The sequence below is a fragment of the Dasypus novemcinctus genome, chromosome 26 (genome assembly GCF_030445035.2).
Source record: "Dasypus novemcinctus isolate mDasNov1 chromosome 26, mDasNov1.1.hap2, whole genome shotgun sequence".
NCBI lineage: Eukaryota > Metazoa > Chordata > Mammalia > Cingulata > Dasypodidae > Dasypus > Dasypus novemcinctus.
In genome coordinates this window covers 54,259,188-54,284,059 of record NC_080698.1, presented here as the reverse complement: position 1 = coordinate 54,284,059, position 24,872 = coordinate 54,259,188, and the positions used below count along the sequence as shown (strand labels likewise).

Sequence of the window (24,872 nt, the reverse complement as noted above, 5' to 3'; positions counted from 1 at the left end):
ATGGGGAAACTGAGGCCCAGAGAGGAGACCAACACACACACACGGGGGCCTCCAGACCCAGAGGCTGCTTCTCACTCTCTTTTCCCACAGGCTGGGTGGCCCTTCCTTGCCAGCGTGGCGCTGGGTGGGAGCTACCGTTGGGGGCGGGGGGCAGGCTGCAGCTGGATGGGGGAGACCAGGCAAGCTCTCAGCTCCTTCGGGCTCAAGGACCCCCAACGTGGCACAGGGGCCTCCTGAAGTTCTGAGGCTCACGTGGGTCCACCCACGATCAAGGACAGCCTCGAAGAGGGCTCCCCGGGCCTTGTTCCTGGGTGAAAACCAAACACAGCCCTGCGACAATCACAGGAAGGCAGAGATGGGCTTCTCTGCCAAGCCAAGCTCCTCAGTCCAGCAGGGCGGGCACCCGATGGGCGGACAGCCGGCAGCTGGGGCTAAGCAAGGGCCCTGGGAGCGAGACCCATCTCACCAGGGATGCAAGTCACCCACCCATCTTCTGGGTGCAGCTCAGAGAGCCCCGAGGTCCCAGCCCTCCAGACGCTAAGAGGTGGTCAGGGAGAACCGGCACATGCATAACTGCGATAAAAGTTAATCCGACACTGAGCAAAACAAAGGCTGTGGGCCGAGAGGGAGGAGAGAGAAACCTCTGCTGGGTGCGGTGGGGCCGGGGCGAGCGCCGCCGACATGCACGGCCTGCGCGTGGATCCCGGTTCTCTCGCTTCCCGCGGGCGGCCCAGGCCAAGGACCTCACACACAGCTGCAAGCCTCTCTGAGGAGCAGGCGGGTGGGTCTCCCGGGGCTGGGCAGAGCGACCCTGCCTCGGGGACGCTGGGGGACACGGCCCCTCCGCCCTCCTGGCGCCCCGCGGGAGGCTCTCCTCGCAGAAGGGAAGAGCTGAGGCGGGCGGGGATCAAAATGGCTTTTCAAAGCCGGAGTGGGCCAGGGCGGCTCTGTTTTCTCTCTCGCCCGGAGTTACTGATCTCTGTCCAAACAGATGACCTCACTTCCACAACTCCAAGCAGAGTTGCTATTTTTTGGGTTGTGAGTGCAGCGCTGAAAGCCCGTGGGGCCGACGAGGGGCCGGAGCGACTGCGCTCTGGGAAGCCTGTTGAATCCCGCTCTCTTTTCTGCCCGCGAAGGCCCGAGACCCTGGGCCCCTCAGGTCAGCCAGGGGGCGGGCAGGTCACAAACGCCAGGGCCACCAGCTCAGGCCCAGAGCCCACACGGGGCCTTTTTCTCCCCAGTGATTTGGACCTCGCCAGCCTGGCAGCGTTCCTGCTTGCCTGGGGCCCCCTCCCCACGTCTACGTGTGCTGGGGGGGGGGTGGTGGGGGTGGGAGCAGGAGGTGGTTCCAGGAAGGCAGCAACAGGCCCTGTGCTCGGTCAAAGTCCGTCAGTCCCTCCCACCGCCTGTCCCCGGGAGGACACACGCCTGCTCTTCCTCGCCCCCAAACTCCCCAGGCCCGTTCTCTTTTTCTGGGCCAGGACTAACCCAAGGTCCAGTTTAGAGGATCACTGGGGCCCAGGGGAGAGAAGTAAGAGAGTATCCGCTCACCTACTGTGCGTGCCAGGACTGCACCCTCATTTCACACAACTTACCTTAAGAGGGGCTCTGCTGTCACAAGGAGGGGAAGTGACCGGCCCAGGCCTGGCTGGGGCTTTCCCACCAGAGCCCCCCTCCCCTGGGCCTTTAAAGGAACACTCCTGACCGGGGGAAACGCGGAATCGAGAGGAAGGCCCTTCCAGGAAGGCAGGGCAGCCACCTCCTGAACACTCAGGGACAATGTACCTGTTTGTTCCCTGGAACTCCTGCTCTCACTGCAACAGGAAACCACCAGAGGGTGCTGGGGCTGGAGGCCAGAAGGAAAGCGCCGGTGCCTTCCCACTGAGCTCCCTTCACTAAAACAGGCCTTGAACTGCAGGGAGAATTGGGCACCCTGGTCTCAATTCCCACATCCTCTTGCTTGTTCCTACTTTTTGCCTCGATGGCATAGAAGCTCAGGGGCGAGTCAGATGCTCAGTGGCCCTCAAGCCACCTCCCCCCCTTTGCCTCTTTCCTGCCTTTCAGCACCAAACTCATTCCGGCCTCAGGGCCTTTGCACCTGCTGTCACGGCTTCCTGGAACACTCTTTCCTCAAACACTCAGTATTTCTAATGCCACCTTTAGCTGGCACCTGCCCATGGTCACTCTCTTTCTTTCCCCTATTTTATAATCTCTAGGGTGTACGTGACTTTCTGGAATGATATTGCTATTCACAAACTTGTTTGCAGTGTCTCTCTTGTACCATGCTGTCAGCGCAAGCGAGCAGGGCCTCGTCTTGTTCAGTGCTCACTGACTCACCAGCACCCAGCACAGAGGCTGGTCCGGTGCGGGCTTGCGGCTGACGTGCACGGGATGGATGGAAACAGCTGCAGCCAAAGGAAGCCCACGTTAGGCCCATAATTATCTCCACAGCCTTAATCCTCATTCTTATCTTAACGGTTCTGCTGCCATGTCTGGACCCGGCAGACACGCATCTGAGTATAAGTGATAAATGGAACAGAGGCCGTTCCCCTGAGGGCGAGCCTGCCCATGGAGCCAAGTGCCACCAGGATGAAGGGAGCGATCCGCTATAGGCTGTGGCCACTAGCGGGTGCCCATCGGCCCAACTCCCAGGTAAGAAGGTGGACAGAGGGATCAGAGCCGATGGCGGGGGCTGGCCAAAGCCTCAGGGCAGCGGCGAGAGCCGGGTGAGGGGCGAGCAGAGCAGGAGAGTCTTTGTCAGGAGACAAGACCCACCCTGGGCAGCACCCCCAGTCCTCCCTGAAGGAAGGGGGGGGCCACAGCAGGCCCAGATCTTTGCTCCTTGAAGGACAAACAAGAAGACCGAGGGGCAAATGCAGGGCAGGCCAGGGCACAGGGGGCTGTGGGCAGGAGAGAGGGGCAAGAGGACTCCTGGAACGTAGCTCCTAGGGGCTGTGGCTGTGGGGGCCGTGCCGGACAGAGGGGGCCACCTGGGATTTATGAGGTGACCACCTGGTGTTAAGTGCCCAGGGGCTGGGGAAATCTGACAAATCATCTTGACTCTGCAAACTTGCAAAGCTGCTACATGGTAGCCTGGGGAGTCTCCAGAAGCCTGTGACTCTCTGCTGGAGAGTTTCCCACAGCCTGAGACACCTGCTCATTCATTCATTCCCTCATTCAGGTACCCAGCTGTTTATTCACTCGAATTCTTATTCAAGTGCCTACTATGTGCCTGCACTATAGGGGTCTTAGAAGCGAGAACTCTCTGCCATCGCAGCCTCTCTCTCCCTTGGCTACACCCCACCCCTACAGGAACAGGGGCCTCCTTCTCTCCCCTGGACACCAACAGGCTGCCTCCAAGCCCTCCCTTGAGCCTGGCCAAGCGAGCAGGCCGTGCACCCTCCTTGCTGTGCCATGCAGGTGCCAACCGCACGGGGGATCTGGGCCAGTCACCCTGGGCTAAGATCCCTGTGGGAGAAAGGTGGATCCTGGCCGGTGCCCCACAGAGCTGTAAACCTGAGGGATATAATAAGCAACCTCACCTCTACTGGCTGCAGATGGTTTAACAAAAAAAGTCTTGTGCTATTTATGCTATAAATTGACCTACCTCCCTTTCTCCAGCCAGGCGCTCCCTCCCTCACGCTTGCATTCCATGAGGTTCAAGCCTCAACTGGGACCTCAAAACTTCAGCGGCCACGGAACCTGTGTCCTCATGAGGCTCCGAGGCCACCACGGACCCCCAGATCTGCCACGAGGGCTTTGGGAAAGAGCCGCTCGAGGAGGAGGAGGCAGTGCTTAGGAAAAACTCTACGGTGAGGTGTGTAACCCAGTCTGTGGGAGAGGGAGAAGCTGCCCTGCCAGTGGCAGCTGGTCATTCCGAGGGTCCGAGGGGCCCCGGGGCCCACCTGTGCAGCCGCCCCCCCAGCCGTGTAGAGGCCCCGCCCACCCGCAGAGGCCCCGCCCACCCACGCAGAGGCCCCGCCCGCCCGCGGCGGCCCCGCCCACCTGCTTGTCCTGCAGGTCCGAGGAGAGCTCATAGCTCTCGGAGAGGGAGCGAGAGCGCTTGATGGCCTCCTCCTCCGCCTGCTTGCGCAGGATGGAGGTCGAGTGCTGCAGCTTGGGCCTTCGTGCGCGCTGCTGCTGCCCCGGAGGCACCGAGTAGAGCCCATAGGCCCCCGCCGGCGCGTGCTCGTAGAGGTCGGGGCTCAGGCTGGCGCCCGGCAGCAGGGGTCCCTGGTGATAGGCCGCGGGGCTGTCCAGCGACGGGCCGGCTTCACCGCTGGGGGCCTCGCCCTCCACGCTGCAGGGGAGAGAGCAAGAGGCTGCGCTGAGCGGGAGACCAGGGCGCAGGGCTGGGGGGCGGGGTGAGAAGGGGGCCCCGCCCACTCCCTCCCCCGCCCCCCTCCATCCCTTCCCACACAGCTGGCGGGACCCCTTGGAGCCCCTCTCAGCTCCCACCTTGGGTTGATTTTGCTCCCTAAAACTCACCACCTCCTAACATGTGGTATGTTTTGCATATTGATTTTACTTAATGTTTCCCACAGCCTGTGGGCTCCCTGTGGACCCCCGGGGGCTCCTACACAAGAGGCGCTTGGAAGCTGTCTATGGGATGAAAGAACGAATGCCACTGCCCGCCTGCCTTCTCGCCACCTGATTAAGTACACCGCTGACTTCGAGGAACAAAGGTGACTTAGCGGCACCTGCACTCCGGGCCCGGCACTGTGTCGGAGCTGTGCATACATGTTTCTCTAATTTTTTTTTTCCTGATGAACTGGGGAAGAACATCAGACACAGAAAAAGCACCGAACTGGCAATGAGCTTACTATTTTTTTCTTCCCATATCCCCCAACTTGAACTCAGCGCAGTCTGAAACCCATTTTCTCTAGGTCTTCAAGCCAATCTGCAAAGAACCCTCTTTTTACAGGAGAGGAAGCCAAGGTCCGTAAACACAGAGGGCCTTGCTCAAGGACACACGCAGTCAGACTGAAGTGCAGGTTGGTGGACGCCCACGGGGGCAGCTCCCACCCCACCGGCCTTCCCCTCCCCGGGCATGGCACACCCAGCATCCCGGGGCAGCTGGCAGGAGCGAGCCAGTGGTGGGGAGAGGGAGCGACCTCTCACTTACTCATCCCAAACTCATGAACTTAGGAAACCTTCTCAATGTTTTGCAGACGCTGGTTTCCGCTGCGGATTGCTTTTCAGTCTAGGGCAGTGGGAGGAGGGAGGGATTGACGCAACCCATGTCTAACCCGGCTTCTGGGAGCATCTCCAGGGGCCCTGCCAGGTTCCCTCGGGACCAGGAGGGACGTTAAAGACCCTCGGATCCCTGAGGCTCGGCAGAGGCAGCAGAACCCAGGCTGGAGTCCTCCTGCAACGGGCGGGCTCCAGAACCCACTCGGCACCCACAGTCACAGCCTCGGAGCCGGCTTGCCCGCTCCCTCCAGCTCTGCCTCCGCGCCCGTGTGTCATCATACCTGGCAGGGCCCCGCTGCCAAGGGCAGAATGTGCACTGAGTCCTGAGGCCTCCCAAGAGAAACCCATGTGGGGGTGTAGGGAGGGAGGCCCCGGAGCAGAAAAGGCCGAGACGATGCCAGCTGACCGGGGTGCAGCAGGAAACAGCCTGCCCTTTGCTGCTAATTCCATCCTGAGCCAGCGACGTGGCTGCCAATCTCGGGACTCGCTTTCCAACCCACAATTTAAGAAAAGGACAGGACTTCCGCTCCCAGCAGCCGACTCTGCCCCCGGAGACGTGGGGTGGGTCTCTTGTGATGAACGACATCCTGTCCAGCTCCCCAGGGGTAAGGGGGTACGAAGGTCCTTCTTTGGGGTAGAGCCCTGGGCTCAGGCATTAGAGACCCAGGTTCTCTGCCTGGCCCTGCCACAAACTGCCTGTGCATTGGGGTCACTTCCATTTCAGGGCTGATCCTACTGCTCTCCCATCCTTCCCAGGAAGCTCTGAGCAGTGCCTCACGGCAAGTAGTCAGGGCCTCCAAACTTTGAAAGACTGAACGAATGCAGGTAAGCCTCGACTTACAGCACAGCGACCAGCTCCAGGGAGGAGCGCCAGTCCACCACGGCTGGCTGGCCCCAGCATCCAGGCGAAGCACACCCCCTCCGTCTAAGCCTCTCTTTGCAGCCTGTCAGGCCAGTGCCAGGAGGTATTTCCAAACACGCCCCTCCCCAATTGGATATGTTCTCATCAGGGGCCGAATCGGATTTTCCAGGAAACAAAATCCTGTCCTCAAGGAAATGCAGCCGGGGCTCCACTTATAAGAGAATTTTAAATGGGCTCATAAGACTGAGTTTGGGGAAGCGGCGGTGGTTCAAGCAATTAAGCTCCCATTTATCATGTAGAGGACCCAGGTTCAATCCCAGGGACCTCCTGGTTAAAAAAAAAGAAAAAAGGCGTTCCAGACCTGCGCGGCGTGGAGAGGTGCAGGCCCCCGCATGCATCAAAGAGACGATGACGCAGTCAAATAGGGAAAAAAAAAAAAAGCCTGAGTTTGCAGAAATGCAGAAGACTGATGGGACCCCTGGAGTGGGAGCAGGAAGCTCCCCGCACCCGGTGTCCCATGTGCTGCTTCAGATCTGTTGGGCAGCTCCGCCAGAGAGTGGTGAGCCAGGAACCTCCCAAGGAGCCCCAGAATAAATGGCCACCCTCCACTTCTCAGCTGTGAGCAGGTGAAACGGGCGTCCCTTCCCTGCCGTCCAGGAGTGACTGCGAGAGGCAGTTTTCAGTCCCTATTGGCCGTGGCCGGGGGCAGGAGGGTAAGGAAAGCAGCAGAGGACGGACATCCAAGCCAAGGCCTGCGCCAGGCTCTGGGGTGGACAAGGGCAGCCTTGGACCCAAGGGGAGGGGCACTCTTGGGGTGGGGGAGAATATGATTGGGGGTGGAAGGGGTAGGGAGAGAGGGAAGTTTCTGGGGCTTTGCAGCCCAGGATTCCGCTCTGGGGATTTCCTGGCTCCTGGCTGCCTTGTGCCGGCAGGTTCCAGAACGTGTTTGGGCGAGAGGGCCTGGCCTCCTAGGGCCATCCTCCCCAGGAAGGGGAGCGGCTTGACAATCACCCACTGCCTTTCCCTCCACCGACAACGGCAATTCCAGCTTTCTCTCCTGCTCACACGCCACGCCCCCATCAGCGCTACCTTCAAATCAGAATCCCATCTGCCCATTGGCCCCTGCTTCCATCCTCAGCCTCATTCTCGGTGCTTGCAGTCGGGATGATGTTAAAACCCGAGTCAGTTTGAGTGCCCCTCTGCTCCCCACCACGCCTGGAAAGATGCTGTCCTTGCGGTGTCCTTGCAGGCTTGCCTGGCCTGACCTCATCCTGGCTCCCCTGTCCCTCGGCTCATTCTGTTCCAGCCTCACCAGCTTCCGTGCTCTCTTCCCAGACAAGGGACACGCCCACCCCGGGGCCTTCGCACTGGCCGTTCCCTCGGCCTGGAATGCTCTTCTCCAGCTATCTTCAGGGTTCACACCCTCCTTTCCTTCAAGTCTTCACTCAAAGTCTTTACTTGTATCTCCTGTTTTAAAAGGACGTCCATCCTAATCACCCGATTTAAAAACCACACCTCTCCCCACACCTGCCTGGCAATCCCAATCCCTTACTCTGCTTTATCTTTTTTTCCCTCTAAGGCCATCATCACCTTGTAACATACTGAATAATGCATTGACCTTTTTGTGTGGGTTTATTGTCTACCTCCTGCACCCCTAGAGAAGCGCAGGGATATCTGTCTTGATTCGCTTACTGAAGCTTCCCACACCTGTGCCCGAGAACTAGGCCCCTGGTAAGTCCCAGCTCAGTGAATGTTCCGCCCTGGAGTTCAACTTCATTGGACACTGCACAGGCATGTCACATCCCCGGGGCCCCACACCCAACTCACGACCTTTCCCCATCTCAGGGAAGGGGCCATCGCCCACCCACGACCCAAGCCAGGGGACCCGGGCGTCCTCACTTTAGCCCCTCCCCGTCCCCCAATTCAGTCTGTCACCAAGTCCTCTTGAATCAGGGTGAACGGTACCCCCCTTGAGTGGGACGGCCTCCTCATCGCCCCCCTCCAAATCCAAGCCAATCACAACCATTCCAGTAAAAGAGGACCGGCCATCCAACTGCGCCAGTATGGCGCCACATCCAGCCGCTGTCATTAACCCAGCACTGCGAGGCAGCGTGAACTTTTCCGTGGAGCTGCAGAACCCATCTTGAGCCAGAGAACCTCACTTCCTGACGGTCCCAATCAGAAGCTACATGGTATTAGACATGAAAAAAGAGAATCATAATCGGAGCCAAAGAACTGATAAAGAAAAAAATAGTTAAAAAAAAAAAGTGAAACTGTTGGGTCCTGGCAAGGGAGGGCAGCAAGAGGCTCTCCCAGACTCTGTTGGAGAAGTATAAATTGGCACATATTCCAGAGTACTGGCCAGAAATAGGAGTCAAGTTTAAATCGCCTACGCCCTCATCATCCTCTGCCTAAAGGATATACCCTAAGGCAACACTGTCAAAGTCAAAGCCCCTCCTTCTCGATTACCACTCCACTCTGTCCCCTGCTTCTCCCTGGGGAAAAAGACAACCCCCTCCATGTAATCAGGGCAGTCATTCTCTCCCTCCCTACAGCTGGGTTCCCACGTGAAAGGGCCCATGCCCTCATGACAAAGACCTTGGCTTGAAAAGGGAGCTCGTCGCACTGAACAGAGCAGAGTCCCTCAGGGGAACTTTTAGGTCACACAACAGCCAGTCTCAGCCCCCGAACATGTGGCACCATCAGAGCCGCCAACCTCTAGACCCTGGCCCAGTGCCAAACCCCTTCTTGAGCCACGGTGACCTGCCCTCTGCAGCCCTGTCTCTCTCCGCCTGCCTCAGCTCCTTGGGGGAAGCTTTCCCCACAACCACAGATGATCAGGAAGGACCCCAGTCCCCACTCGCACACTTAAATTCATGACATCTAACTCCTGGGCCATATGCACATCAAGGAAGGGGACAGAGCACTTGTTCCATGTCCCTGAGCAGTCCTTGACGATTTGAGTTGCCAGAACATTCTATGACAGGCTGTTGCCTAGAGCTCACAGAGGATACCCTTGGTCCAGTCATTCCTCTTCTAGAGATTCATGTCAAGGAAATACAACCAATATAGAAATAGATACATACAAGGACTTTCATCACAGTGTGATTTCTAATTACAGAACTTGGAAATACTCTAAATCAACAAGGATTGATTTAAGTCAATTATATATTCATGAAGTGGAGATAACATCAAGGTAGGGAGAGATCTAGTCAAACGGCTGTTCTTATGAAGAAGACTTGCAAATTTTTTGTTCAATATGAGGTACTGATAAAGCAGTCACTAAAGTGAATCAATAAAAAGCTACAACAATCCTGTTGTGGGCTACACTGTCAGATCACAGGGCAGGTCTGTGTCTGGGTGCTGCACCTGCTGCTCAGAGCGCCAGAGTGGGGAGAGCAAACACGGAGCCTGAGCCTGCTCCACCTCCTCGTTCTGCGGCAGACATTACTAATCCATCACAGGCTGCCTCCTTCCCACACAGCACTCCAGAGAGCAGTCAGCACGTGACGTGAGGCTTGTTTGCCGATCCTGAACTATAGGAGGCCAGGAGAAAAACTCGAGGTCTGGAAGCCACTTCCCACCAAGAACTGGAACCGCTGAGCTGGGAGAAAAGCTGCCCAAGGGGCGACGTGGTCCCCGGCCTCTTACAGGCCGACGAAGGGAACTCGGAGCAGATTCTCCAGCGGCTGACTGGTGACAGACATTGCCCAACCTGAGAAAGAATGCGCGAACGTGGCTAGGGCTGCTCAAGAGGCAGTGAGCTCTCCATCTCGGGAGGTGTGCAAGGTATAGCAGGTCAGATACCTCACAGAGATCTGGTCAGGGGAAGTCCTCTACCAGCTAGAAGCCTGACTCCAGGGCAGTCAAGGACCATCCGAATCTGCTCTCCCACCACCTTTCTTGTATTTCCTCTGCGTCTCTGCTTAATACCACTTCCTTCCACCACGAGGCCACTGTGCCTTCCACGGCCTCCACCCTGCCGCTCTGTCCCATCCTGTCTTGTTTCCTACATAAACTTATCACCTGGTGTGTTCCATCCCCCACTGGATATTCTGTTCCATGGGGGCAGAAACTCGCCCCTCCCGTGACCCTCTCCCTGTCCGACCTGAGCTGTGCTCATCTCTCCCAACAAACGGTCCCCCAAAGCCCCGGCCTCAAGCCGAGACGGGACACAGGAGTGGCCAGGAGAAGGGAGACTCACTTCTTCCCGAAAGACCTTGTCCACGTGTCCACAGAGCAGCCTCGCAGGTGCACCGGCCGAGGGGAGGTGAGGACAGGCTCATCCCGTGGAAGGGCCCATCCTCCACCCCAGCCCCATCCCAGGTGTCCCCACCCGCCTGCCCTCTGGGGGCTTAGACAGCCGGCCCCGCCGCCCAGCCTGACTGAAGGCACCCATGCCCTGCCTCCCCGAAAGCTCCTTCCCCCGCCTCTTCGGTTTTCCAGACGCTCCTTCCTCTGCCCGAGGCTGCGTTGGGTTATTTTTACGCAGGGAAATGGCTGGATGAGGCCCTGGATTGCTACGAAACCACATCCAAAGTTTCCTACTGCCCTAGGACGATGGAAATTAAGAACAGAGAAGACATTTCCAAAAGGCCCCCTTCTCCCCGCCTTTCGGACACGTGAAGGGGCTGCTGCACAGGCTTGTCCCTGAGGCTCTGGGCCAGCTGCCTAGGTTGGAATTCCGGTTCCACGGCGGTGGCCACGGGCAGGAATGCTTCTGTGCCTCAGTGTCCTTTCCTGTAAAGTGGGATAATTAGAGTACTGACTATGTGGGCTGGCTGTGAGGCTTAAGAGAGTCGATGTAAGTAAAGTCCGTAACACTAGGCTCATACAGCACACTCTAACTGCTGCCTCTTGTCGCTCCGTTGCCTAAGGACTGAGCGACACGAGGCAGAGAGATGGGCAGGCAGACCCAGCGCTGGGGCCACGTGCCCCCACCCCCACCTGCCGGAGGCCTCTCTCCACCACCCCAGCCTCAAGGGCTGGACCACACGGCAGACGCAGAGCAGACGGAGCCCAGAGCCAGGCCACAGCGCCGGCGATGGGCGGCTTCCTCCCAGCCCCCGTGTCACAGAGGCCTCACCGGAAGGGGCTGCTGGGGCAGGAGGGTGGGCGGGAGAGGCCCTCCAAGCAGCCTCGGACCCCCCCCCCCCCCGACCCGACCCCAGCAGGGGAGTGAGTCAGGGAGAGGGCGGCCCTCGGCCTCTCGGGCCACCGATGTCTCTAATTATGGCCTGTGACGTCAGGAATGACTTTTCTCAAGAAAAATGTGAAGTCAGAGGAGGCGCTGGGCGAGGAGCGAGGAGGCAAGGCTGAAGCAGGGACCTGCTGATAAGGAGCCGGCTGTCCACCCCAAACGATGAGGAGGACGGGTGCGGGTGTCCACCCAGCTGGCAGCGCTCTCAGCTGTGCGTGTAACTCGTTTAGCCTCGGCCACCCTGGGAGGCGGGTACGATTACATCCCTGAGTCACAGGCGAGGAAACGGGCCTGGAGAGGCTAACCGTGACCAGCCAGAACCCGGCCGCCCGGCCCCAGCACCCCAACACCTGCCTACGGTACTACCATGACTCACAGGAAAGGAAACGTGGTTTGGGTTCTGTGACCGCTGCTGTTTTCTTACCCCCGCTGGGTTCTAGAAGACACTGCCTGAAACCCACCAACGTCCCCGGGAGCCGGCTCCGCCGTCTCTCTTCTGCGGATGGAGAGACTGAGGCTCAGGGATACCAAGTCCCTGGGCCGTGGGTCCCAGTTCACGACAGGGTGGGGCGGGGCTTCGCCCCGAGCTGCCCAGAGGACGGGCAGGTGGGCGGACTCGCCGGGGCTGGGGCTGGGGTCCACAATGGAGGAGGGGGTCTTGTGGCCGTGCAGGGTCCTGAGACGAAGGGAAACGGGGCTGCGTGTGGCCGGCCGGGGGCCACACCCCGTGGTCGCGCTGCCGCGTGCAGAGCGGGCCCGCGCGGGAGGAAGCGGGGTGCCGAGAGCCTGCTTGCGGCCCGTGCCCGCGCCAGCAGCCTCGGGCTCCCCAGCAGTCCCTGAAATACGTGTGCCCACGCGCCCCAGGCCCTGTGGCCTCCCCAAGCTCTGCTTTCAGAATTTCTAATTTCCAGGACTAAAGCCTAAACCAGAGACGGGGACAGCTGGTTCCCGGCAGCTTGCGGGGCTTTCCGTGGCTCTGGCCGAGGCCACGTTAATTGAGCTGTGTTTCCCAGAAGAGAGAAGGGGATAGCCCTGTCTGCCCCAAGTCCTAGGTCCGGGGCTCAACGTTAGGCCCCAGCCAGGAGAGGGACAGTGACAGACTAGAGCAGGGACAACGGGGGGAGGAACTGGAGACCGTGTCCTGGAGGAAGGGGAGGGGTGGCTCGGGCCCGGAAGGGCAGCCTCAAGACCAGCTACTTTGAGTCCTGGCAGGGTTGTCGTGGGGCCGGAGGCGCACGAAGGTTTAGTGGGGGCTTCGGGGAGGGGGCGTTTTTAGGGCCGACACTACCCAGGCAGGGACTCCACAGGGCGGCACACGTTTGGGCAGGGTCTGGACAATGCGTCTTGAGGTGCTGCTGGAGCTGGTGGAGAGGCAGCCCACGCACACACGCTCGCACTGCCGCCTGGGAGCCCCGGGCCAAGCTCAGCACCCGCGTGCAATCCCCGTGGGGATCCCACTCACAGGCGGCGCTCTTCCCATTGAGCAGATGAGAAAATGGAGGCGCGGAACTCAAGGCAGAACCAGGACGCAGATCGAGGCTGTTGTCCCAGGACATCCTACTGTCAGGATTCCACCGGGGGGTGTGAAAGGTTCCCGGGCAGCCTGTCCCCAAGCAGCAGAGCACGGGGACCTGGACTGGTGGGCTGCAAGGGTAAAGTGGGGGTGCAGGGACCCAGACCTGCAGCCTCGGGGGGACGCCAGGTCCCCCTGTCAGGGCTCAGGGCTGGCAGCACACCCGGGGATGTCTAAAGCCCTGAACCTGGAGGGACTTATGCGGCCCTGGGAAGACCCCAGCCCTGTCCCGTGCAGAGAGGGTGGGTGGGCCCTCCTGGGCAGGGACCAGCAGCACTGGCCGTCTCTGCGACGAGGGAGGCTGAAGACGCGGGAGGAAAGGTCCCAAAGAAGGCGGGGCGGGGGAAGCCCGCCCCCAGCAGGAAGGGCCCGGCGAGAAGCTGGGGAGGGTGCCGGAGGCGAGCCCTGCACGCAGAGGCCCCAAGCGTGGCCCGACCCTGAGGCGGAGGGGCAGGGGGACGCCAGAAAAGCAATTCGGGGTCTCCACGAGACACCATGACATTCGCCCAGACATCCAACAGGACTTCCGGCCAGCCAACCGGCTGAATCCTGAACGCGGGCGAGAGGAGCTTTCGGGTGGTCCGGAGGTCACCCCCGTAGGGCTGGTGGCTGGGGGGGGGGGGTGTGGAGCTGAGAGGGTTTCCGCTCTTACCAGTCCCCAAGTTGCTTTCATGAGGATTTGTGGTTGTCACAAAGAAGCCAAAGAAACCCAACCTCCAGCTGCCTGCACAGCAGCTCCCCACTGGTGACCAGAAGGCACCTCCAAGCCCTGCTCCTGGGCACCCCCCACCAGGCCGGCGCCCCACCACGAAGCCTTCCCCACGTCGGCCCAGAGCAGTGCCGGCCACCGCCGCCACTCGGGCCAACAGCCGAGCGTCATCTTGGCAATTCTTGCTCCCATGCCACTGCCAACCTGTCAGCAACTTGAGCCGCTCCACCAAGCACGGCCCGCCCCCGCCTCCTCGCCACCCCCACCGTCCCCCCCCTCCATTCCCCCATCGTCGGCCTGCACCCTGTTAAAACACGCCGCAGCCTGGCCCTCCGCTGCTCAGCCTTCGAGCCAGAGCTCTGCAGAGGCCCAGGGGTGCCACCTCTGGCTCAGGCTCCCCCCCACACACACCTGCCTCGGCCTCGCCGTCCCCTCTGCCCGGGGCGCTTCCCGAGATGTCCCGCAGCCACGCTCCCTCGCCACCCGGGGCCTGCCCTGCCCTGGCTTTTCAACGCCCCCTCCCTTGGGCCTTCCCGCCCTGCTCCAGCACCAGCACCCCAGGCTCTCAGGGGGCAAGTTCACGTCTGGATCCCGAGCTGGGTCTCCAGAAGTGCACGTAAAACGTGCACATACTGAGCAGCTCCTGCCAAACCAGGGGGGCCTTTGGTTTGTTACACCCGGAATCTGTCTCCCCCGTGGAGTGGAAGCCCGTGGGAACAGGGCCCGGGCCAGGTACCGACTCGCTCCTGGCGGTCGCGGCACACCCTGCTGCAACTGCGCTGCCACAGGAGGGGTGTCAGATGCCGTGGGGGGTGCTGGGAGAGGGAGCCAGGCACGAAAAGAAGTTACCATTTCCATGCAAAGTCCTCGTGAGCGTAATGAAGCATCACCCGGAACCATTTCTAAAACATGGAAGCTGGGCGCTTTCTACTCTCAGGGGGGTGCCCCTAGAGACCCTCAGGGGGCACCCACACTGGGCAGCCCCCTGTATTTATCAGCTGAACCTAAAAGGGCATCCTCCCAGGCCTGGCCAGGGCCACAGGTGGGGCCCCAGAACTGTGCTTTAGAAAGAGCCCCGTGATGGCAGCAGGCGGCCCGCCTGGGCCCCACGATTGCCAAGCGCCTCCGATGGACCTGTGGGAAGCAGAGGCAGTGGTGGGCGGGACAAAGCCCGGGGCGCCCCTCTTCCCACTGCCCCAAATGCCCTCCCTTAGACACCACTGGGGGGCAAAGGGACACCCTGGGGCTAAGGCCCCAGCCTAGTCCATGTGGCTTTGCTTCTTAAAATTAGAACTAGTTATCAGATACGTTCACTAAAAATCCTTAGAAACCTGATCAGATCACACTGCCGGCTGCCTGCTCAGGAATCCACACCTGCCCAGCCCGAGAGCCCGATCTCGGGGTCCATGTCACCAGTGGCTAAAGCCCAGAGCTGTCACCACAGGTGTGAATCCTGGCTCTGCCAGTCACGGTGGGCCGTGGGCAAGGGATCACCTCGGTTTCCCCACCAGTCAAAATGGTCCAAAATTCCTTCCGGGCTCGCAGGCTGTTGTGAGAAGGGCTCAAGACACCGCTCCATCCTCGGCTCTCCGGCTTCTCCAGATGCCTCCAAAACCCAGGCTGAGCCAGGGCCGGGCCACAGGCAGGCCTGAGGGCTGCCACGGAACCGCTCGCGGTGAACGTGGGCCGAAGCCTACATTGTGACGGCAAGGGCCATGCCAGGTGTTGGGGACACGGCAGTGAACAAGACGGACACAGCCTCCGTCCCGGCAGAGCCCCCGGGACACAGTGGAGGCCAGGCACTAGAGCACGACGATGGCTCGCGCTAAGAACGGCAACGCTGGGCACGACCGACGCGTGCACGGAGCCCCACGCCCTGGTGCCAGCGGCCAGGGAAGGCATCCTAGAGCCACGCTGTCAGCCAGGTTGGGGGACACGCACTGGTGAAGCCTGAGCAGAACGGAAGTGGGATGTACATGGGGCTGTCAGGGGACTGAGAGGTCCTGTCTGGGGGGAGCTGGGGGCGGGGCAGGGGCCAGGGGACCAGCAGGTCCAGGTCGGGCTTGTCAAGGAGTCTGCACAGGATACCAAATGGGGCAAAGCCGAGGAAGGGCCCGGGGGCGAGCGGGTGGGACAGGCGGGGCTGGAAGGGGCCAGGGGCAAGGACGAGGCTGTAGAGGACGGCAGGAGGGCAGGGGCAGAGAGCAGCTGGAGGCCGTGAGTGATGGAGGAGAGACGACCCGTGACAGCGACAGGCTGGGCCGGCGAGACAGCTGCGGGGTCCGGGCGCCACGGTGGTCAGGACCAGGCGTCACCAAGAGGTCGAGGAGGCTGAGGAGGAGCAGGGGCCCCGGCTGCTGGCTGCGGGTGGGCGGGGAGATAGGGAAGAGCTGAGGGGGCTGGAGGGGCTCAGGGAAGGCCTGGGGCTTTCTTTAAAGCCAGAAAAGACCTGAGCACGTCCAAACGGCACCCGGGAGGAGGAGGAACAAATGACAGACCAGGGACAGGGTGACTCCGGGCACGGGCTGGGGATGGGGGTGTGGCCGGGGCTGGCCGCCTCTGGTGCCTTCTCGGAGGGGCAGGGAGCGGGGTGGGCCAGCTGGGGCCCAACGAGCCCTGACTGCAGAGGCCCAAGGTCTGAAACGGGCATACGAGGAGAAAGGCGAGGCTCCCACAACCTCGGACGTGGCTCCAGGACCAAGCTTCCAGGCCCCCGTGCCACGCGGATGGGCCCGAGCCGTCCCCCGGAGCCTGGAACAGCCCCTGCCTGGGGCACGCATGCCTGCCCTTGCCCCCTCCCACTGTCCCCCCACCTCCCACAGGGACAGGCACGGGGATGAGGCCACTCTGACCGCCCCTGGGTGGAGACGAGGTCCAGCCCCGCCTGCCCCACGACCTTCTAATCGCCGGGCACGGGAGCACTCAAAAGCGGCTTTTACGTACGTATGAAAATACAGAACTCCAAACAGTGGACTTTTCAAAGCGGGGGCTATTTTTAGAGCTTTGCTTACTGGACCAACGGGCCAGCCTCGCCCAGCCCGTCAGCTGCTGCTGGCGCCACGGGCCGCGGCCTGAGGAGACGCGGGACCCAGCTGGGGGCTTCTCATCGGGGAGCAGAGGCCGCCTCGTGCCCCCTGCCCTCTGGCCCGCGTGCACGCACGGCTCTGGAAGCACCCACCATCCCATGCGGTGAAGCGAGAGGACTGCAAGAGTCTGCACCAGAAGCCTGACTCCCCCGAGCCTCGGTTTCTCTCCAGTACAGTGGGCACGGGGCCATCTCGCGGTGGAGGCCAGTGTGCCCGCGCCTGGAGAGTCGGACCAGACGGAAACCTCCTGAGGAGGGGCTGAGGCCGACCCTCCTCCAGACAGGCCAGCCTGCTCATCAGCGCAGAGCTGGAGGCAGGGCAGGAGAAGTACCTGACCCGGGCTTGTGGGCCGGGCCACCACCCTTGTCCTGTCAACAACAGGTTTTCAGAGATTGTCTTCCAGGCTCCAGGGAGGGGCGGCTCCAGCCTTGGGCCCCGGCCACACTCACAAGCATAAAGAACGGGCCGTCGGCAGAAGCCGAGCAGAACCTGCCCCCGTCCTGCTGCCAGGTCACTCGTCAAAGCAGCCCCAAGGACCAGAAGTGGGCTTGGAGATGGAAATGCAGGCTCTGGGAGACGGGCAGGGGTCATCCGAGAAACCAGAGAGAGCTCAAGGACGGGGGACGGGTGTGGACGCTGCTGGCAGCGCGGGGCTCGGCCGGGCCTCTCGTGGCACGTGGGTGCTGGCACGGGGCGTCGCACGGCCGGCAGAGGTGGGGAGAGGGCGCGGCCCACCCCTAGCAGGAGGAGAGGAGGGGGGTTCTGGGCCTGCGCTGCCTCCTGCCCCGCATGTCGCTGCATCTGAAATTGCCACGAGCCCCCTCCCGGCTCCTTATAAACTCGCCTGCTTCTCCCCTTAGGAAACTCAGCGCCGAGAGGGCAGAGCCGGCCTGTTTTCTTTGCTGGTGTACGCCGGTGTCTGCACTCAGTCGGTGTCAGTTAAAGCAATGTGTGAATGAGCTGGAGGGAGACAGCAGCACCCCTACTGCGGAGCACCGAGACCCCTTTCTCCTCTACGGCCCTCGGGCGGCACCTTGTTCACGCTGGCACAGCTTGGAAGGCAGGCCTCCCGTGATCCTCCCGACCCGCAACGGGCAGGCCTCACTCCTCTTCCGCTACGCGTGGGAATGCGGACGCCGCTAGGGCCGGGCACCTCTGGACCTGCGTCCAGGGCTTGCTCCCTCATCACGCGGCCGGGATGGGAGATGCCGGACGACTGCACGCATCAGCGAGTTTGTGCGTGCCGCGCCCCGAACGCAGTCCATGCCCCCCGCCGACCTCGACTTACCAAGGGACAGACGGTGGTCCCACCCCCCAGGGAGGCCCTGGGCACAGTCGCCCCCACCCCCCTTGGACTGTGTCTCCCTCCACATTCACCTCCCACAACCCGGGGGCTGCCGGGCTGGGCTGGCACACAGGGAGCAGGGTGAGGGGCGTGGGTGGAAAGCCGGCTGGCGGGGGACGCGAGGCTCTGGGTGGGGCAGGGGCCCACAAGGCAGGGGTGGGGAGGGGCTCAGAGACTCTGCGAGGGTGCCACGCGTGGCTGGCATCGCCCCGTCCCGGAGGAGGCCCCAATCTGCCTGCAGGGTCTCCCGCCACATCCTGGGGAGCGGGACACCCCATGGGGGGGAGGAGGCCTCCACAAAAGGAAAACCAAGTCCTGAGGCCAATCCTGTGGCCAAACCCAGGACAGGCGCCCTTTCCAGGGAGAGGCTGTGAAAAGGTCCTTTCTCCTCCCCAGCGCCATCCGGCCGGGACCAGGACAAGGGTGAGGCCACGTCCTGGGGCCACAGGAGAGCTGGGTCTGGCCCCCACCCCTCATGAGAAGGCCACAGACGGCAGCGGGCTCTCGGGGTGGCAGGGAGCCTGCAGACCCTCAGACCCTGGTCCACCAGGTGCTCACAGCACGCTTCGTGGGGCCTGAGCAGTGTTTGCGTCCCTTTCCTGGCTGCCAGGGGCATGTGCCCGCAAAGGACCCAAATCCAAGACCCAGTCCAAGGACAGAGCTGGGATCTGCAGTCCGGACTCAATCATTCCCAGGGAACCTGATTAGGACACTGAGTCCCGAGAGGCAGGAATTCCCATGGCTCTGCGGAGCTGCTGGGAATGCCGAGGCCTGCTGCTTGCTGTGCCGTCTGCGAGCTGGAGTTTTACAGGATTCCATCAAAGCACTAATGTCATCACACCGGTCACAATGCACAGTCCATCGGCCACCTGAGCCCCCCAGCCCAAACTAGCCAGAAGCCCTCCTTCCTGGCTCTCCAAAGGGTGAAGGCATCCTTCACAAAGCCATCGGGCTCCGCAGGTTAATTCCAAAACCGTACCCTCTGGGGAAGTCCTGGGGTTTGAGTGCCCTGAGCTCCAGATCTTTCCTCCGTGCAGCCCCCCTCTGCTCAGGAGAACTGGGTCGAACTCCTGCTCGCCCACCTCTCGGCCGAGGGGCCTGAGGAACGTTGCCTCGTCTCACCTTCACCATGGGCACTCCTCCCGCCCCGCTGACCCAACAGGGATGGGGGAGTCAAGCAAGGATGTGCTCTGCCCAGTGCAAATCCTCATGCAAACACGGGGCTGTTCACGTGTTGCGCCGTCAACCAGGGAAGATTCGCCGTGATTCTCCACAGGAGAGAAAGGGACACACATTTTTGCCAGCCCAGGCCGTTAGCTCCTCCTGCTCGGGCAGCCAGAAACATCTTGCATGGGCCCATACAAAGCTTGATACTTTCAAAAGCCCCTTTCCTTTCACTCCACCCAGAGTTTACCTGGGCCCAAGCAACAAATTTGAAACAACTGGTAGCAAAGCCACGATGTGACCTCATCTGGGGCTGGCACTGCCCTTGTCCCCTCCCTCGGAATTTTTTTTTTTAAAAACTGTATTAACCATTTCCGACAGCCTGCCCTCGGCCAGCCCCGCGCCCCCCGCTGAGCAGGCAGGGCAGCCCTTGTTGGTTTTGACAGCATAAAGATGACCAGAAGCTTCCAACCCCTGGGCTCCCTCAGAAAGCTTTTTCAGAATACACACACCACCCAGAGCCAAAAATCTTGCTGGCTGAGCCAAATTAAATACAGAGGGCTCTAGTTATTTCCATACGCACAAAATGGACTTAAATAAAGCAGTTCTGTGTGGCAGGCTCCAGCAGACAGGGCTGGGCTGGGCCCCAGGGACGCCCCGGGAGGGCCGCGCGGGAGGCACCGGCTGGGGAGGCTGGCTCTGGAGACCGTGGCTGAGAGGCGGCGGCTGCCTCTCCCTGCAGGCTTCCCTGAGCACAGCCCACCCCATCTGCCAAGCAGGTGTGGAGCCGGGGGCAGGGAAGGGAGTCCTCTCAGCACCAAGCCGATCCTGGTCTCAGCGCCCGGGTTCCGTACCCAGGCCGCCACCACCAAGCTGACCTCCAGGATTTCCCCTGCACTCCCCCCTCCCCCAAAAGTGCTTTCTGAAATCTTTGTCATGTTCCAAACGCCTTAGTGTGACTCCTAAGCCAACCCTCTCCCCTAGTAGAACCGCCCCCCCCCCCAACCTTTCCAGCTGTCTGCCTCACCGTCCCCATCTCACTCCAGGGCTCCAGCCACATGGAGCAGTCTATCGGGCAGGCAGTTCTGTGCCACCTGCCTCCCCACTCGTGTTGCTCCCTCTTCCTGCGATGCTGGCAGTCCCAAGGCAGAGGAGCAAAATCCAGGATGGCCTGAGGGGCTCCCAGGCGGGCTGTGAGCCTGCCCGGGGAGGAGGGAGCACATTTTATTTGTCTGTGTCCCCCGCACAGAGGTTAGAAAGTGTGTGTAGCACGAATGAATGGGTGATGATGAAATAATAGCAGTGCACTCACAGATAGCAGTTACCACGCCAGGCAACGCGCTAAGCCCTGTACTTGGCACTCATCCGCACACCCCTTCTAACAGCCTCGGAGGGAGGTGCTATTACATTGCCCCATTTTATAGATGAAAAAAATGGAGGCACAGAGAGGTGATGCAACCTGCCCAAGGCAGCACAACTTGCACAGAGGAGCAAGGCTGGCCGGGGCCCTGGGTGCCCCCATCACAGGGCCACGCTGCTTCACAGCTCCCTCCTTTGCCAGCATGCTCCTCCTCTGCGGGAAAGCCCACCCTGCCTTGCCTGCCTGGTAAACTCCTCTTGCCCTCCCGGGACCCAGCACAAGCATGCCTGGATGAGCAGCACGGCAGCTACGAGGCTCTATGGCACACTGTCATTTTCCCGGCTGCCTCCCGAGCCCCATCTGTCCTGGCACAGAGCAGGGGCTCAGAAAAGGTCTGGGGGACAAATGAAGGGGGAACGCTGCCCCTGCCACCCTCCTGCAGCTGCAACACTGACGATGGTCTGGCACTGGCCGGCAGGAGCTGTGTGACCTTGGGCAAATGGCTCCGCCTCTCTGTACTTCTGTTTTTCTGCTACAAAATAAGGTACCATCCCCCTAAACAGGCTTGCTGTGAGGGCTAAATGGTCACACAAGTCCTCAGGCCAGGGTCTGTCACCGGGAAGTGCTCAGGGGTAGCTGCAATTCTTATTCCTGCCTAGGATTGTAAGTCCCTCCCCCATCACCCCCGAACCCCAGGATTAGGGGCAGGGGCTGGGAGGCAGTCAGCGGGCCTGAGCAGGAAGGGGCTTTGCAAGGGCCCGGCAGAAATACGTGTCAGATCATGTGACCCCGTGCCATGAGGCGCCCACGGGGAAAGTGAGGGGTGAGCTGTGGGCCAGACCGCAGTCACCCTGATTCAGGGACAGAACAAAGGGTGAGGCTTGTTCCCCCTTTTTAAACACACTTGATCAGGGGCCTTCAACGTGCCACGCACGGTGTCAGAAGCTGGGGACAGCAGTAAGCATGAAAGCAACTAAACTGTACTGAGCACCTGCGAGCGCCAGGCTCCAAACGAGGTGCCACAGGATGGCCGGAGGCTGGGCGATGGCCTGGGCGAGGGAGCGGGGGACGGGGTGAAGGGAGGAGGGGAAGGGGAGCCAGGCTTCCGGTGCAGCGGCCGAGCGGATGAGATGAAGACCGGGGAAAGTAAGTTTCCTTTGGAACTTGCTGGGGTGCAGGTGCCCAGGGGACCCCCAAGGAGGGCTGCTGAGTTGCCAGCTGGGTCCCTGGGCTGGAGCCAGGACAGAAGAGACTAGGTGGACAGGAGAGGGGCACAGGGCTTGGGACAGAGGCCCTGGGAACCCCGATACCGAAAGCCAGGGGTGAGGAGAGGAGCTGGCCAGGAGGAGGGCTGGGAAGAAGCTGCCTGCCTGGTGGGAGGGAAACGAAGGCACACATCAGGGCGCCGAGAGGGCAGGCAGGTGGCCCGGCCCGACTCTCCCCCTCGGAGAGGGGACGCCCGGTTACATTTTACGTACTGGCCTGGCTAGGCTACGGTATCCAGCTGTTGGTCAAATATGCCAGGGAGGTATCCTGCAGGCTCGGGGTCCACAATCGGTTGACTTTAAGCCAAGGAGATGACCCTCCCCAGGGTGGGCCCCAGGGTGGGAGGTGGCCCCTCCCATCGGCTGGAGGTCGTACATCCTCTGAACTGAGGGTCCCGGGAGGGGGAGGAATTCTGTCTCAAGACCACACTCTCCACTCTTCCCTGAGTGTCCAGCCTAAGGACTCTGGGCCTCAGACGTTTCACCCCTTATGAGAGTTCCAGTATCTGCCGTCTTGAGGGATTTGCCAGCTCGCACTCACCCGTGAGCCACACTTCCTGACAGTAAATCTCTGAATAGACATATATACACATCTCCTATTGCTTATCTCTGGAGGGCCCTCCCTGACCCGGGGAGCCATAACTGGGTCTGGGGGAGCAGAGGAAGGTGGGATAAAGGAAGGCTGGAGGGGCCGAGGCAGGGAGCACTGCCGGGGGGAGGGAAACGGCCCTGCCCTTGGGAAGCCTCTGATGTAAATCATTTCAGCCGCAGTCAGGTCTGATGGGGGAGACACGGCCCCACCCTCAAGGGCTCCTGCGGTGGTGGAGCGGAAACCAGCCCTCAGGCCCCAGGAGATGATTGCGAGACCAGGTCCCTGCCCCAGGGAGAACCTGCCTTTGGGGACGTCGCAGGCTGGGCCTCAGCTGACCTCGGGCTCCCACACAGAAATCCCCAAATGAGCCTCTGTCCCGTGTTGAGCTGGCCCTCGGGCGCCAAGGCTGGGAAACCGGCCCACGCCCGGGTTCCTGATTTCGGCTGACGTGGTCGAGGGATGGTCAGGGGATGCTGTGGGCCTGCCCCGGGCCCCACCCAGGGACAGGACCAGAGACGAGGGTGCCCACGAGGCAGGCCCTGCTTTAACCCAGCCAAACACGGCACCACAGAGGGCGAGCCCTCAAGTAAACCAGGCACTGCAGCCAACGGCGCAGTAATAATCACCTTTCCTCACCTGGATCGCAGGTGCAGACTGATGACACGTGTTCGCAACAGGGAGGAATAAAAAACAAGATGCCTGGGATGTGTGGCAAAATAATCTGGGGGCAGATAAGGATGCACATAAAATAAAAATGCACTGGAGCGGGGTCCGTAGACCATTCTCTTGACATCTAAGTCAAGTTTTTCACATCTAAGTTTTTCACAATAAAGATTTTTTTTTCCCCCCAAATACCAGGAGTCTGCTATCCACACCCAGGCCTGTTATCTTTCTGGGCCATTTTGGCATTTTTATTGAGTGGAAGGAAAAAAACAAACAAACGTGCACATTTAAATCATCGCCCTGGGAAAAAGTCAAGGGCCAGAAGGAACAGAGCATGGATTGGGGTGGCCACAAGTCCCTTCCTCGGGCAGCGGAGGGAAGGGCCGTTCCCTCCCACGCTTCCGCCCCGAGGCCCCAGCCCGGGCCCCGACAGCCAGGCCCCACTGGCGACTCCGCATGGAAGTGGCAGCTGCGCGGCACCAAACGGCCACAGCGACCGCCGCGGCCACTAACAAGGACGCTGGCCTTTACGGAGCACCTTCCGCGGGCCGGCATAAATCCAGCTCCTTCTCTCCCATCACCTCCACCAGAGCGGGCGCCCACACCCTCGGGCACGGGGGACGCCTCGGGCACCGGGAGCTCCCACGGCGGGCGGGCGCCTTCCTGAGCCGTGAGGCCGCTGGCCGGGGCTCCCACGGGGCTTCCGTCCACTCTGCACAACGGTGGCCCCCGGGCCGCGTCCACGTGCGGCTGCCCCGGGTGCCCTGCCCTGCCCTGCCGCCTGGTGTGCACCAGCCGGGCCGGGGCGGGTCCCACGGGTTCCTGTCTCTCCCACTCCTCCCCCCTCCTGCTCTCCCCGTCTCTGCCTCATGCTGGGTTCTAAAAAGCCCGTCCTGCCCCCACTTCCCCAGCGGGGTAGGGAGGGAGAAGAGGGCCCGTGATTTAAGCACTGTGCTCTGCAAAGCGGGGCGACACTGTTTTCAGTCCCTAGCCTGGGTTTCCTTGTCTGCACAGTGGGCTTCTGGGACCTTCATTGTCTGAAATGACATTGCAGGGACAGATGCAGGACATTATATGTTCTGCCATAACCCACTGAATGGACTGGGGGAGAGTGTAAACTACAATGTAAACCATAATTCATACAGTGCAGCAGTGCTCCAAAATGTATTCACCAAATGCAAGGAAATGTGCCACAATGATGAAGAGGTTGATGTGGGAGGAGTGGGAGTGTGGGGTGTGGTGTATGTGGTAACCTCTTATATTTTTTAATGTAACATTTGTGATCTATGTATCTTTAAAAAAAAAGGCAATTTAATTTTTTTAAAGTAAAAAAAAAACATAATATTTCAAAATTGAGAAAACCTGACCTCCAAAACAATAAAGGATATAAGCTTAATTTAAAAAAAAAGGAAACAGAGAACTTGAACAATATAATAAATGAGCTAGACCTGACAGGCATAATTAGAACATTGCACCCCAAACCAGAGGCTATACATTCTTCTCAAGGGTGGAGGATCTTTATCCAGGTAGACCACACGTTGAGTGACAATGCAGCTCTCAATATATTTAAGAAGAAAAAAAAAACAAGATAAGGTAGGTAGGCAATACTAATACACAGTGTTAATAATAGGATGGCGCATGGAGAAGAGACACCAAACTCAGGCGACAGTGACAGACAGCAGTAACTGTGGCGATGCTCTGCATCAAGTCTAGCAACTGTGTCACAACAACGTAAGGTGCTGGTGGTGGGGTAATGGATGGGAATCCTGCATGCTACCATGCTTGTTTTGCAAACTCACAACTTCTCAAATAAAAATTAAAGTGCTGCACCGACTCCTACTACAAAGAACCCCAATACCG

General features: G+C 60.4%; 1 protein-coding gene and 1 long non-coding RNA gene across 13 annotated transcripts in view; one reads left to right on the top strand and one right to left on the bottom strand.

Annotated features, from left to right (window-relative positions):
• The window catches only part of IQSEC1 (IQ motif and Sec7 domain ArfGEF 1), a 409,754-nt gene that overhangs the window by 40,484 nt on the left and 344,398 nt on the right, over nt 1-24,872 (bottom strand). For all 12 annotated transcript variants that reach the window (XM_058288609.2, XM_004454832.5, XM_058288602.1 and 9 more), the window contains exon 2: nt 4,006-4,300. Coding sequence is in view for 6 of the 12 variants with exons in the window: in XM_004454832.5 (XP_004454889.3) it covers nt 4,006-4,300 (295 nt within the window). In the remaining 6 variants the exon portion in view is untranslated. The remainder of the gene's footprint in view (nt 1-4,005; nt 4,301-24,872) is intronic.
• Nucleotides 871-9,543, top strand: LOC131276148 (uncharacterized). The gene is made up of 3 exons (XR_009183625.2): nt 871-2,652; nt 3,622-3,817; nt 4,545-9,543. It is a non-coding gene; the product is annotated as an uncharacterized lncRNA (long non-coding RNA).